Source organism: Argiope bruennichi, chromosome 5 (genome assembly GCF_947563725.1).
Source record: "Argiope bruennichi chromosome 5, qqArgBrue1.1, whole genome shotgun sequence".
Taxonomy (NCBI): domain Eukaryota; kingdom Metazoa; phylum Arthropoda; class Arachnida; order Araneae; family Araneidae; genus Argiope; species Argiope bruennichi.
Genome location: NC_079155.1, coordinates 3,550,065 through 3,565,889, shown reverse-complemented (window position 1 = coordinate 3,565,889; position 15,825 = coordinate 3,550,065). Strand labels below are relative to the sequence as shown.

Sequence of the window (15,825 nt, the reverse complement as noted above, 5' to 3'; positions counted from 1 at the left end):
GGGACCTCTCACACTTCTTCCGCAATTGACGGACATGTGGAAGGAAAGTAAGCTTCCGATCAAACACTACTCCTAAAAAGCGTACCTCATCAACAACTGTTATGTTAATACCACGAATATGAATTACAGGATCTGCATGGAGGCTTCGTTTCCTACAGAAATGGACACAACGGCTCTTTTCAGGAGAGAGAGTGTGTCCATTTTCATCACGCCAGTTTATAAGCTTGTCAACAGCTTTCTGAAGCTGTCGCTCAATCAAGGCAATGTTAGATCCCTGGCAAGAGATCTGAAGATCATCAACGTACAGAGTGCCAGTTACAGATGTTGGTAAGACTTGAAGCATTTGATTTAAATGAAGTATAAAAAGAGTGACACTTAAAACACTTCCTTGAGGGACACCCTCGCTTTGAACAAAAGTCTGAGAAAGCGTTTGTCCTATCCGAACCTTAAAAATACGAGTTTTTAAAAAATTTTGAATAAAAACTGGCAGATTGCCTTTAAAACCCAAGTCAAACAAAGAGCGTAGAATACCAAAACGCCACGTGCGATCATACGCCTTTTCGACATCAAAGAATATAGAAACAAGATCGTTTCTCTGGACAAAGGCGTTGCGAATTTCCGATTCCAGAATAAGGTTATCAATCGTAGACCTTCCTCGACGGAAACCACTTTGAGAGGGTAAAAGGTACTCATTCCTCTCTAATTCGTATACAAGGCGTGCATTAATCATACGCTCTAATGTTTTGCATATGCAACTAGACAGAGCTATCGGTCTATAATTCAAAGGATCGTTAGAAACTTTTCCAGGTTTAAGAATGGGAACAACAATTGCTTCATACCATTGCGAGGGAAAACTTTGTTTAACAGAATTTGGTGCGAACAATCGCAAGATTTGCAAAAGAGAAGTTTCGTTTAAGTGGCGAAGCATGCTGTATGTGATCCCGTCAGGACCTGGACTAGTGTCGCGAGCCTGAGAAAGAGATCTCTTTAATTCAAATAACTGAAATTCACAATTATACGAGAGAGGTCTGCGGGTTTTGAAATTCAACCACATATGCTCAGCTCGTCTCTTAGTCGCAAGGAAGGTAGGATTGTATGAATTGGTGCTTGAAATTTCAGCAAAAGTTTCACCAATAATATTCGCAATATCAAAAGGTGAAGAATATAAATTATCTCCCATTTTCAATACAGGGAAAGCAAACTCTTTATAAATACCATTTGCCGCTTTTACTTTCCTCCATAATTGTGCGCTACTTGTTGCTGATGTGATTGAACTGATAAATTTCCGCCACGACTCTTTTTGACTAAGACGTCGGATTCGGCGAGCATTTGCTCTTGCCCGCTTGAATGCAATAAGATTTTCCGAGGTCGGATACCTGCGGAAAGTGCCCCATAATTTTCTTTGTTCCTTATAGGCAGTCTGACAAGCGTCGTTCCACCATGGTTTACGAAATTTTCGTGGATATGTTGAACGTTTTGGAATTGTCACATTAGCCGCATTGAGTATACAATCGATGACATTTTGCATAGCATCCGTTATATTAAAAGAAGAAACCACTGTATCGGTAATCGAGGCATGTCTAGAGAATGCTTCCCAGTCTGCCTTTTGGAATATGTATGTCGATGGACTTTTAATCACTTTGCCACCATCAGCGAAAGAGATTATCAGGGGAAAGTGATCGCTATTATGAAGATCATCTTCAACTGCGAGATTCAATGAAGGAAATAGTGCTGGAGAACACATAGCCAGATCAATAGAATGAAACGTACCAGTAGATTCGTGAAAGTATGTTTTTTCCTCATTATTGAGCAGACAGAGACAGTTATCAGAAAGGAATTGTTCAATCTGTCGCCCACGGAGGTTAATACTGTTAGAACCCCATAGGGTACTGTGTCCATTGAAGTCACCCAGTAATATGAAAGGTGTTGGAAGCTGGTCGACTAAAATATTTAGTTCATCTTGGGAGATGACGTCATTTGGCGATAGATATATGCAGCAGACCGTGACTAAAGTTCTAATATGAACCTGGATAGCCACAGCTTGCAAAGAAGTATGTAAGTTTAGAATAGTGCTGGGATAATTGTTTGAGGTGAAAATACATACGCCTCCAGAGTTTGAGATATCAGTATCAACGTCCCTACGCACGCAACTGTAACCCCGTAACTTCAGAGAAGTATCTGGTTTCAAAAGCGTTTCTTGCAATGCAACGCAAACGGGATGTGAAGCATTAATAAGAGCTTTGACGTCCTCTAATTTCGACCGAAGACCACGACAATTCCATGAGACGAAACTAACCATTAAGGAATAAGAGGGGAGCTGTTATCAGCACCAGTAGGCAGAGTTGTTGGTGGTTCGCAATTCATTTGTAAATCGTCATCATCCTCTTCAGAAGGATGGATTTTTAAAAGCTCGGTTCCTGTTGTTGGATTATTAAATAAGGTGGACAAATCTTTACCAGCGAGACCGGTTTTACCCAATTCCAGGGCAACCGATTTAATGGATTTAAGATCTTTAACAGAAGATCCTCGTCTTGCAAATTTCAAAGCAAGAGATTTCTGTGATGTAGACGCAAGTTTTTTCTTTTTACTTTTTGATGATGTTTGTTCTTTTATTGGACTAGAAGAAATGTGATCCGATTCAGTATCGGTAGTCAAGATAACGACTGGTTTCGTTTGTGTCCCTGATGCAGTAAGAGAGAGTTTTGCTGCAGTAGCATAGCTTTTGCCTTCTTTAGGAGTCTGTGCTTTCACAAGACGCCGAGCTTCAGGAAAGGAAATATTTTGTGCAAATTTCACAGAAATAATATCCTTCTCAAGCTTCCATTTTGGGCAGACACGTGAAAAAGAGGTGTGATCACCTTTACAGTTAACACATTTTTCCTTTTGTAAACATTCATTGCTTTCATGACCAGCGGCTGCACAACGGGCGCATGTAAGGGTCCCGCGGCAGTTTGTCTTTGAATGACCAAAACGCTGGCATTTAAAGCATCGCAATGGATTTGGCACATATGGCCTCACAACCAATTTCAAATATCCAGCTTTAATTGAGTCTGGAAGCTTGGGAGAATTAAACGTCAGAACATGGTGTTTGGTTTCCAGGAGTTTACCATCACGCCTAATCGTGATACGGCGCACGTGTGTGACTCCTTGACTTTACAGTTCCTTTTCAATGACATCCAGAGGTTCATTTAACAGCTCTCCACATGTAATTACTCTTTTAGAAGAGTTTAATGATTTATGGGGAGAGACAGAAACAGGTATAGTACCAAAGGTTTTTAATTTCAAAATCTTTTGTGACTGTTGACGAGATGCCACTTCAACGAGCAACTCTCCAGTCCTTAGCTTACGGACATTAGCAACTTCGCCGACACTAGAGGTGAGGGCTTTCTCCACGAGAAATGGGGAAACACTTTCAAAGGTTGCGTTATCAGAAGAAACACGTTTTATGATAAAATAAATTGCAAATGGTTTTTCAGTTTGTTTTGGATGAATATGGTGCCCACTGAAGGGACCCTTCTTGCGAGGAGCCATACGATATTGCGAATGATTCAGGCCCGACGGCACTGCCCACCACGGAGCCCAACAAGGGAAGGCAGCCACCGGCTCTGGCCATTCCCAGCCTCGGCGCTTACCTTGGTGCTAGCCGGAACCTATAAGCTCGGAGTTACCCCCGGGGACAGTGACCACCCTTAACGCCAAGCCCAAGGAGTAACCCCTTTGCTTGATCCCTAGCAGACTAGCCACTCAGGTGACTAGCTACCAGCCGATTGATGCACAGGGGACCACAGTACTCCACCCGTCTTTCAAATGGGTTGCCACGCACGGCCAACACGTGGGACTTTGGCTGTCCATGAGAAGCAAGAAGCAAACAGAGCGGCGACAGCTTCTAATGGAGAGCCCCCTCACTTGCCGTCGAGGGAAGAAAAAACACAGCAGAAAGCAGAAGGCGTAGGGGAGTGGAAACATAAAGGGAGTATAGATCCCTGGGTACCTCGGGATTGGGACACCCGTACTCACCTATAGTAGGTGAGCCCCTGAGGGGAATTTTATGAAGGAGCTGTATTCCTTGAAATTGTGAAATCAATATACCGGGGATATATCCATCAAGAAATATACGTTACGGAATTACCAACTGCATGCGAGAGCGAAAAGAATGTTTATTTACTATCTAAAATCCACTATTTACTACTAAATATCAAGGCGCCGAGTGGAAACGCCCCCTCCAGCTGCATCTCTTAAATTTGTGTATTCAATTATTGGAAATATATCCATAGAAGCAATATACATTAATATCAACAATAGGCAAGAGGAAATAACAACTACAAGCGAAAGCGAAAACGCATACCAACTGCATCGGAGGTGTCAAACGCCGAGTAGAAACGCCCCCTTCCTACTGTATTTAGAAGAATTGGGATAGCTCACAAATGACTGAAGTCATCTTTTATTGAAATAATCAAGTTAAAATATCCTAAAAGCAATATAGTGCATCGAAAATTACCTGAAAGTGTTTGTGCTAGCAGAAATTGCATCTGCCTTTGATTTTCAACCCACGGAGCATTTGTTTTGATACTTCCGAGATCACTTCACATCAGTTCACCAGTTTTCCTTTCGCCTGCTTCTTCTCACCTGCTTCCAAGAACACGTAGTCACACCTGAGGTCACACTGGAGCGGGATTCATTTCGTCTCCGGGAACTTCTGGAATTACAGATAACCGTGAACTGCTACCCATCTGGAGCACTTGGTGTTTTTGACTATTTGATGGACTGGAGATTGGTGAGTTCTGTATAAAAACTTTGAATTGCTTTTGTTTGTATTCTAGCAATCAAACAGTTTTCTTTTATTCAAATCGATTTTAACTTTGATCTTAATCATGGATCATCTGTGATGGATTTTATTTATGGATAGATAGTGTTTAGTGTCTCTTTTAGTGTGATTTCGTGTTTTATTTGTCACCTGTTTTAATTAATAGTTAACAGTGTTATTGGTGTTGACTTTTTACTTGGGATTAGCTTTTATAGTTCACTTGTGGTCTTCCCACTTACAAGACGTACTCGGGGACGTAACAAAAACGTGATAGAGGGGCAGGTCGAACCTAGCGATGGCTCCCAGTCGCGAGCTCGCTCCCAACCGAATCACCGCGAGGAGATCGAGGAAATCATATTTGGGCAGTCCTCGCAGCTGAAGACCAGTGGGGGATTTATAACAGACGCGTTCGAAGAATTAGCTACCACAATTCGCGCAACTGACTTCGATGAAGGATTGGCAGAGGAAATCTTGAATAAACTAGAACTATTTAGTAGATATATTGATGCACTAATTACCAATAAAAAGCAATTCGGCAAAAAAATAAGAAACGTAATAACTCAGCAATTCCTAGTCTATTTTACTAACATGATAAAATACCTATGTGAAAAAAAATAAATTACTACAATCCGACATCTTTGACCATAAAGAATTGCTAAACAATAATGAACCAGCGAGATTAAAGGCTAAATTATATCTGCTGAACAACGAAAATGAAAATTTAAGGGGAAAATTAGCCAGGAATGGAAGCAATGGCCCCTCCACTGAAATAAAAAATCAAATGGAAACCCTGGGTAAAACATGTGACGAAATTAACAGAAGACAGGACGAATGTCAGAAAACACTGGATGAAATGAAAAATAGCAGTTGCGCAAAGTCTTACGCCCAAGCAATAACCAGTACCCCGTCCGGCTCAGTAATACAAACTAAAGAACCGGAGGGTGTAGTCTTAATAAAACCAAAAATGCCGGACAGATCAGACTACAATGTAAATAAAAATACAATAATTTCGACCATTCAGGAAAAAGATCCCTCAATAAGGGTACGGGGTATTGGTCAACTACAGGGAGGAGGAGTGAAAATCATAACATCAAACACTGAGAGTGCAAAATACGTTAATAATATTTTGAAAAATACCGATGGCATTGAGAACACTTATGAAATTTTAACACCAGACAAACGCTCCCCTCAAACAATTTTATATAACGTTAGCAAGGACATCGAGACGGAGGAGCTTACCAAGGGCCTAATAGAGAAAAATTTATTTCTCTGTAATCCTGATAATACCCCCAATTTTAAAATAAACTTTAAAATCCCGGCCAAAGACAGGGAAAAATATCATTGGGTGATCACGGTCCCACCCAGAATTTTTAGGGAAATCAGAGAAAAGGGGGGCCTGTACTTTGGCTGGGAAAGACTAAGGGTGGCAGAATTTATAGGTATCAAGCAGTGTAAGATATGCATGGGATACGGTCACACCTCTAAAACCTGTATTAATCCAAATGAAAAGAGGTGTGACAGGTGTGGTAATGTTAAGATGGAGGGAGATAGACATCACTGCCAGGGCTTGAGATGCATCAACTGCATCAAACATAACCAAAGAATTGGAACTAGCCTTGGCACGGGACACAGCTGCCTAGACCGTAGGTGCAAGAGCTATCTCAAACAAAAAGATATAATACGAAGTAGAACTGACTATGGACAGTAAAACTTTACGCGGTATACAAATAAACCTGAACCATTGCGAGGCTGCTCATACTGGGGTCTTTCAGGTCGCTAGGGACTTAGACTTAGATTTTGTTGCGGTCCAGGACCCATATCATTTTAAAGGGGAACCCCCTAACTTATATTTTGGTTGTCGGACCTATATCTCCAACGACAAAAATGCAATTATATATGTTTTTAATAAGAATTTAAATGTCTACTACAAATTTAGCACTAAAAATACAATAGCAATAGAAATCCATCTACAAAAAACAATAATAAATATTATAAACTGCTACTTCCCCCCCCCATGATGACATAAATAGACTTATAAATGAAATAAACGATTACAATTTTCATAATAGCCATAACTTAGTCGTTGGAGATTTCAACTGCAAGGCTAGACGATGGGGCTATGACTCGGACAACATTAGGGGGATTAAATTGACCGAGTTCATGGCCTCCAATAATTTACATCTTTGTAATATCGCTAGCCATGGTCCGACGTTCCAATCAACAACGCATATTGGGTTCCCCGATTTGACACTAATCACCGCCCCAATTGCCCACTACGTCAAGAACTGGGGAGTCCTGGACATGTAGTCCCATAGCGACCATAAATATATTTATTTTAAACTAAAATTAGAAGACGTTTCAGAGGCTGACTACTATCTAAAAAGCAAATATGGCATTAATAAATGTATCAGTGCTGTCAGAAAAAATCTAAAAACTTACAAGGAAAAATTACAAAAAGCTGACAGCCTCACCAAAATCAATAGTTTTACCAATAGTTTTTGCCATTTCATACAGTCCTGTGCTTTTAAAAACCTAAAGAAAAAACCCAAAAGATCAGCAAAAAAAATCAGCTTCTGGAACAATGAAATCAGGGAGAGCCGCAATAGGGTTAACAGGCTCTATAAAAACTACAGGAAACACGTTAAGGACAATATAGACGATGGTCTGATCCTGGTCTCGGGGATAGAATATAGGAAAGAACGGGCCGCGTATAAAAAACAACTTTTAATCACCAAACGGAGGCCTGGGAAAAATATTGCTTAAATTACAACGAGACATTCGGGTTCCTATTCAAACTAGTATTTAACAAAAATTCAGATGGGGGCGAAATCAGAGTGAACCCGAATGATGATCCCAACAACAACTACCAAGACAAAATTAACGCTATTATTAAGGGTTATCTAACCTATCGCTGTGTATTAAGGGTTAGTAACTGATGTTAATTTATTTCAGTTATAAGTTTTTTTTTTGCCAGTTCTGCTCTTATTGTCAGTTCTGCTTTCTTTCTTGTTTTGCATTGCTTAGTAATCAGTTCATGTAAATAATCAGTTCATGTAATTAAATACTGGCCGTGTCGGGGCAATGCTTGTAAATCTTTTCTTTGGGCAAAATAAATCTGTCCGTTGGGCTGGACTGGCCCGCGGGATCTTCGGCGGGCTGGGGTGGATCCTTTCCCCGTGTCCCCTCTGGTGGTTTTACACCCACTCGGGTAAACCGGGGGACTCGTGGGTATCTACTTTCCAATCCCCATTTTTTTTTGTTGGTGTTGTCTATGAATGCGAACTTTATTTGTGTGCTTTCATTTGTGCTTCTGGTTTATCATTTACTGAATACTGAATATACTGAATTTTGAACTTACTAATTACTGGTGTTGTACGTAACGAATATAATTGCAATTGCGACAACCCGAATTAAGCTGAAGACGCCCAACTACAAGTGACGACAGTGACTGAACGTGGGATACGGAATTCACTACATGGATGTATACTGTATGATATGCAGATATATTACTTTCAATTAACAGCAACTAATCAAATTCAGTATATCTCACTAGTAAAGAAGCAAATATTCAATTAACAACAGATGCAAGTTAACAACTACAAGTAAACAACAACCGCTGTCAATAACAAACTACCTGCACGGCTGTTATACTGACGCGTTGTTTAACACCCACTGCATCCTGTGACTCTACCCAACCTGAAGCAAATTTCCATTAAATCCTGTGCAAAGCATCATTAAACTTGCACAAACAATCTTTTACTGACTTGGAAGTGCTTTGGAAATGGTTTGCTCTGCTTTCTTCGGATTCCCGAGTGTGTAGTGGCTTTGTTATTGTGCATCCTCTTGTTAAGCGCCTGTTGTTTACCTTCGGAAACGGGGTGACGCCCACTGGCTGACTTCACTTGGATTCATTTCTGCCGCTGCTGCTGCCAGGTACACACTGAATTTGAACCCTGTTCGCTTCGGATCATTGAGCTTGATTATTCGTCAAACAGAAGCCAACTCCCGATATTGGACTTTTTGGATGCGTGGTCCAGCGCTCTAGAGCCAGGACACACTAGACCAAATAGGGACCGGAACTTTGTTTGCTACTACTCACAATCGGACCACCTGTTAAACATCTTCGAAAGTGGTGAGTCATTTTATCAAAACTCTTACTAAGACTTTTTATCTAATTTTATACATCTCATGGATATTTTAATGATTATGTGTGTTTGTTTTTAATATCATTGCTGCCTTTTCGCTATTTTCGTGAATTTTTATCCATTTTATGTCATTGTCATCTTGTCTCTTTAAATTTATACCTAATTTTACTCATCTTATTGATGTTTTATTGATTTTACATAAATTTTGACTTATTGAGACTTGGTTGGCTAAAATTTAAAAATATTTTTATATTCATCTTTAACATCCGTTTTTAGTAAATTACTTTTAGTAAAATCATGACATCTTCGGGTGATATCATACTTGATATCCCCGACCCCGGTCCGGCTTCACCCAAAAATTGTAGTTTTGACATCCCCTTAGCCGACTTCTCTCTGGGATTATCGAGTTCTGGCCCTAACAGTCCAAACTCTTCTCAAAATAATAACAATGACTTGACCTCTCCTAAATCCCCCGAGTCCAATTTCACTAAAAAGCCCAGAACTAGGGGTAGGGCTCGGGGCAACCATGCCATAGGTTCTCAACATCAGGCGCCTAAAAATAAACAAGCTCCAATAGAACACAAAGAAATACCTGACCCTGATCACCTTACTACCCAGGCCGGCAAAATCGATATTAGAATACCCAATGTCTTGGAGGCCCTTATTGACAAAATTCCGAATTTAGGGCTTCCCCCCGGCCTGGATGATATCTTAATAAACAAATTAAAGGAATATGAACTGTTCTCCACTGACCTTATCATTAAAAAAAGACAATTCGGGATCAGGGTCAGCAATCAAATAGTATCCGACTACCTCAAATTCTTCATAGACACACTAGAAGGCATGGCCTTGAGCTACAGCGTCCTGCAGGGCCAGATCTTCGATCTAAGAGATCTCAATAATAACTTAGATCCCAATAGCATGAAGGCTAAACTATATTTATTACAAGGAGAGAACTATCAGCTAATGGGTCAAATTAAAACCCTGAAAGAAACACAACCGCTGGAGGACATTAAAGAAACTAAAAAACTTCTTAATGAAATGGGGACCCAATTGACAAAAAAACAGGTGGAATGGGACCTAGCTTTCCAGGAAATCAAAAGGCGTCTAGGTGACGCTCAATCATACGCAAAAATCGCTGCAGGTCCCGCTCAACCTCCCCCGGTCCCCAACAAACATACTGAAACTGTCCTCCGCATCAAACCGAAAATGCCGGACCGGAACAACATGGAGGATAATAAACAAAAAATCTTAGACTTTCTTAAAAGAGAGGACCCATCAATAAGGGTTAGAGGGGTTAACCCCATTTTTGGTGGTGGGATCAAGATCACTTCGGCCAACCCAGAGGAGTCAATTCACATCAAAGAGAAACTTTTGGGGGACTCCAGCCTAGCTGAAATTTATAACTTTATCATTCCAACACGAAAACGTCCTCAGGTCATTCTATATAATTTACCAGTTACTGTCACTGAAGAAGACCTGAGGACTGGATTAATAGAAAAAAACCTCTTTCTGGCCGATCCCTCCTCCCAACACCTCTTCAAAATGGATTTTTCCATCAACAATAAAAACAAAACATCTAAACACTGGGTCCTCTCTGTCCCCCCCAAAATTTTTAGGGAAATTAAAGACAAGGGGGGACTGTATTACGATTGTACTCGCCTGCGTGTGTCCGAGTTCTTCAGTGTTAGGCAATGTAAACATTGCCTGGGATTCGGGCATACCACAAAAAATTGCAACAGGAGAGAGGAGCCCCCAACCTGTGATCGGTGTGGGGAATATAATACTCAGGGGAGGGCTCATAAATGTAAAAAGACATGCTGCATTAATTGCGCAAATTCGAACGAGCGATTTAACACCAATTATGGCATTAATCATAGCAGTTTGGGTCGACGCTGCAAATCCTACATACGACAAAAAGAGACTATAAAAAATAGAACTGATTATGGATATTAAAACTCTCCGTGGGATCCACATTAATCTTAATCATTGTGAGGCAGCACACTCTGTGGTATACCAGATCGCTAGGGATTTAAACCTAGACTTTATCGCGGTCCAGAACCCCCATTTGATAAAGGGGGAACCACCCAGGGCGCTTTTCGGTTGTCGGACCTTCATCTCCAACGACAAAAAAGCTATTACATATATTTTTAATAAAAATTTAAATGTCTATTTTAAGTTCAGCACAGCCAATTCGGTCTGTGTTGAACTATATTTTAATGATTTTATATTAAATATTTTAAATTGTTATTTTCCGCCCCACCATAGTATAGATGAAACACTAAAAGAACTCGAGAATAACTTTCTAAATACTTTTAATCTTGTTGTTGGAGATTTTAATTGTAACGCTAAACGCTGGGGCTATGACTCGGATAATTATAGGGGTAGAAGACTTACCGAGTTCATAGCCTCTAATAATCTTAATATTTGCAACATTAAGGAATACGGTCCGACATTGCAATCTTCTATACACGTTGGTTTCCCCGATTTAACACTAATTTCTAGCTCTATCGCCCATTACGTCAAAAATATTGGTGTCTTGTAAACGGAATCCCATAGCGATCACAAATATATTTGTTTCAAACTTGATATCCAAACTGTTCCGGATGCTGTTTCAACTTAAAAACCAAATATGGCCTAAATAAATTTATAAACCAAGTAAAAAAACATTTTAAAGTTTTTAAACTAAAATTCTCTAAGGTCAAATCCATTACAGATTTGAATCTCTTTTTTAATGATTTTATCAATTTTATTCATACTTCCGGATTCAAAACATTCAAGAAGAAACCGACTAAAATGGCCAGGAAATTCAGCTTCTGGAACGAAGAACTCAGAGTGTGCCGAAACAAAGTTAACAAATTATCCAAAATTTATAAGTCTCACATTAAAAACAAATCCCCGGAGAACCTCATTCTAGTCTCGGGCAACAATTATCGTAAAGAAAGGGCCGCCTACAAGAAATTACTTCTCAAATCCAAGAGGGATGCCTGGGAAAGACTATGCATTAATTACAATGAAAAGTTCGGGTTTCTGTTTAATTTGGTATTTGACAAGCCATCTTCCAATCATACCATTTCAGTTAACCCGAACGGTGATCCTAATGCTCAATCAAAGATAAGATCAATAGCATTATGGATCACTTCTTCCCAGGCAAAACCAACGACGACGAAATTAAATTTAATTACACTCCCGATCACTCGGAGGCTCTCGATATACTAGATTTAGAACTCGTCTTCGGGAGCCTCAAAAGCGGCAAAGCCCCGGGACTAGACAAAATTGACTACCGCATGTGGAGAGCGGTTTTTAACATTGATAAAGATTTTAAACTAGACATTTTTAATCTTTGTTTTTATTATAATTACTTTCCGGAATGCCTCAGGAACGGCAGGGTCTTCTTTTTACTTAAAAATGGTAAGGACCCTGCCTTATGCTCTTCTTACCGACCGGTTTGCCTTCTGTCAACGCTGGGTAAAATCCTCGAAAGATTATTTTTAATAAAACTTAATCAGTGGCTGGATCGTAACAAAATACTTCACGATAATCAATTTGGATTTAGAGAGGGCCGCAGTTGCGATCTGGCCATTGATAAATTAATTGATAATATAAAATCTCGTGTCCATGGAGAGCACCTGGCCCTCATCTCCCTGGACATTAAATCAGCGTTTGACAATATGAACTGGTCGGTACTATTCGATATACTGGGGTCCATCCGGATTCCAAAATTTTATATGAACTTTATTTACTTTTATTTAACAGAGTAAAATTTCCTTCACCAATGAAATTTTAACAGTGACTAGGTGGTGTTACAGAGGCTGCCCACAATGATCCGTTATAGCTCCCACTATCTGGAACATTTACATTAACAATATACTAAATTTGAACATTTCGGGAGTATACATTCAGGCTTTTGCTGGTGGTCGGTGGCCGCACTTCTTATGTTCTCTCGGACAACGTAAATACTACCTTAGCCACCGTCCACCAAAAATTAACATCTATAAAATTAAGGCTTTCAATCGAGAAATGCCAGGCCATCGTTTTTAGAAGCCTGTCCTCCCGAAAATTCTCCGAAAGAAACTCCACTACCCTGAACCGCAAGCCTACCTACCGCATCGACGGCAACCCAATTAAAATTGGCGACAGCCTGAAGATCCTGGGAATAACCATAGACAATAAACTTACTTGGACCGCCAACATTTTGACCCTAACCGAAAAGGCCCTTAATTTAACATCTAATTTTAACAGGGAGATTCAATACAATTGGAGCCTAGACAATAAAATTATCAAATTTTGGTACAATACCGTCATCGAAAAGGCCCTGCTCTACGGTTCTAGTATTTGGGGCGGGGACTTAACAAAAGCCCAAATATCTAGGCTCCATACCATACAATGGATTTTTCTTATACGTTTCACCCGGGCCTATAGGACCACGTCCACCAACCTCTTAAACGTAGTTACAGGTATTCCCCACCTGCACGCCGTGGGGAGGGGAACGTTTATACAAATTAAAAACTATCAAATTATAAAACTACTTCTAGGTTTCGCAGTTCGTCGCGTTCTACGCGGCTAGCACTCCTCCTCCATCCAGGCCCGCACGGTATAAAGCGCCTGGCAGCATGTTTTTGTATTGTCCATATTTTCTTTTAATTTTAAATTGTATATTTAAGGATTTTATATATATATGATTATTATGCTGCTTTCCAACTCCCCTATTGAGGGTTGTGATTGTTAATACCAAGAAGCATCCTGTTCTTAATCAGTTCATGTTTTTAATTACTGCCCCTGTTTTGGGCAATGTTTGTAACAACCTTCTTGAGATTTTAATAAATCTGTCCGGATGCTGGGGCTGATTCTCGCCCCCAGGACGTCGTTTCTCGCCTTACACCCAACTCGGGTAGGCTGACGTCTCGTAGGATGGCACTTTCCAATCTCCATTCCCTGCCCAGCCGCCGTCGAGTGAGGTTGGCTCTTCGACTGCTCTTGGAGAGTGTGGGAGTTTCAGAGATTTTTAAAGTTTTATTGGATTTTAACTGAAATCTTTAAATGAATTGCTTATATCTTAATATATGTGTGGTTTTACTGCATTTTTTATATGGATCGATGATTGTTTACGAGGAATTTCCAGCTTTAATTTTGTGTCGCCCAGCGTGGCTTCAACTTATAATTTGAGGTCCACGCTATTACCCGAGGTGGATTTTATATAGCTGGATAGATCACTGTGTTCATTTCATTACAATATATTGATGATTTTATTAAAAACATCAATCTGAAATTAATTCCAAACTAATTACCCAGCAAAAGGAACAAAACCAACTTTGTGAAACGCCCCCTTGGATTATCAGAGTTCCTGGCCTAGAGAACTTGAATTCTCAACATTTCCACCGAAACATCCTGATTCTCCAGCTGTTTCTGCTTTTCTTGATAAGCGAAGAGTGAATTCGAGTATAATTTGCTACATAAAGAGCACGGACTCTCCTTCAAAACGCACCAAGTATCATCTCACCAGTGCAAGGGCGTTCCTGAAGTCTGTTTACCTTTCGGAATAGGTTATTTCACTTCCCTGCACGGAGATACTCGCTGTTGCCAGACTACCAGTCTTTACTTCTCATCATACTGGAACCTGATTTTCCGATGCATCTACCAACTATTCGTATGCGCCGGCTATGATCCCGAGATATTGAATCCGGAACTTTAGCATACATAGTGATCTTCAGTACTTCTTTAAGGCGTGGTTGACACTTTGCTGTTCGAATTTAGACTTTTCGTTTAATCGATTAGTGCGGCATTTTGAAAACTATATTGAATCTACAACATAATTTGAGGATCATCAGCCTGTTCCTGTGAGTGAGTGATCCGAATTTTAAACTTCTTATTCTCTCATATTTTATTCTTTATTGTGTATAAAGTGTTTTTAAGTATTTTATACAGTTTTTTATTCTTGATTGTATTTTAATATTGTGAGTTTTTAAAAATTTTGGTATTCACTTTGGATCTTATATTTCGAGCTCTATTGGAGTTTCTTAATTTGGGTTAATTCATTGATTTCTACATATTCGTAATTGCTCTTGTGATTTTATATAACTTATATTGTATACCCTCATTGGGCCTATATTTTTAACTATATCCCTTAATAGGATGCACAATTCCCCACGCATCTAATTACAAGTGGTTATGGTGGGGGGCCGAAATAAAGATTCGAAATCTGACGATACGGGTGCTGCATCGGGCTCTCAGTCCAGAGCCACAAATAGCAAGCCGGGTGTAATCCACGATGGAGTGGAGGAGTTGGCCCTAACCATTAAAACTTCAGATTTCTCCCCAGAACTTTATAGGGAGATCCTTGATAAATTAGACGAATTTAGTGTACTTTCCGATTCATTAATAAGAGATAAAAAAAAATTTCGGCAAGGGCCTTAGGAATGACCTGGTTAAGGTCTTTTTTAAACCATTAATTGAAAAACTTAAAATGGTATATGCCGACTACGATACGGCTAACCAACAGGTCGTAGAATTATCGGCTGAGATTTTTAACTTAAAGGAGCTTCTAACTAATAATGATGCCGCACTCTGAAAGGCCAAATTAAATCTTCTTAACTAAGAATATAATCAAACGAAGGGAAAATTACAGGCCATGCAAGAGCAACTAGACAATCTGATGAAACAAGACCATGTAACTCACTTTGAAAAAATAAATAAACTGTGTGAGGACCTGAAAATTAAGCAGGATGAATGTAAGAAAATCATAGATGAGGGCCTAAATAAGTGAATCTTATTTAGGACCACTTTATCACTCCACCCACTTTTGCCCAAGTTCTAATGAATAACCCTAAGAAAGTGTCTCAGGAGAGAGAAGGAGTTCTCCTTCTCAAACCGAAACTC

General features: G+C 39.8%; 1 protein-coding gene across 1 annotated transcript; it reads left to right on the top strand.

Moving 5' to 3' along the window:
* The first annotated feature begins 12,080 nt into the window (after positions 1-12,080).
* On the top strand, positions 12,081-15,211 carry LOC129969036 (uncharacterized). The gene is made up of 3 exons (XM_056083435.1): positions 12,081-12,628; positions 12,853-13,406; positions 15,081-15,211. Exons 1-3 carry the CDS (start codon positions 12,081-12,083, stop codon positions 15,209-15,211), a joined length of 1,233 nt encoding a protein of 410 aa, XP_055939410.1.
* Positions 15,212-15,825: the final 614 nt, after the last annotated feature.

Excerpts from the sequence above, each read along its gene's own strand:
- LOC129969036 (XM_056083435.1), top strand. The coding sequence starts at position 12,081 with ATGGATCACTTCTTCCCAGGCAAAACCAACGACGACGAAATTAAATTT. Across the intron at positions 12,629-12,852 it reads GCGTTTGACAATATGAACTG|GCTTTTGCTGGTGGTCGGTG; the intron begins GTCGGTACTATT and ends GTATACATTCAG. Across the intron at positions 13,407-15,080 it reads CCTCTTAAACGTAGTTACAG|GATGCACAATTCCCCACGCA; the intron begins GTATTCCCCACC and ends ATCCCTTAATAG.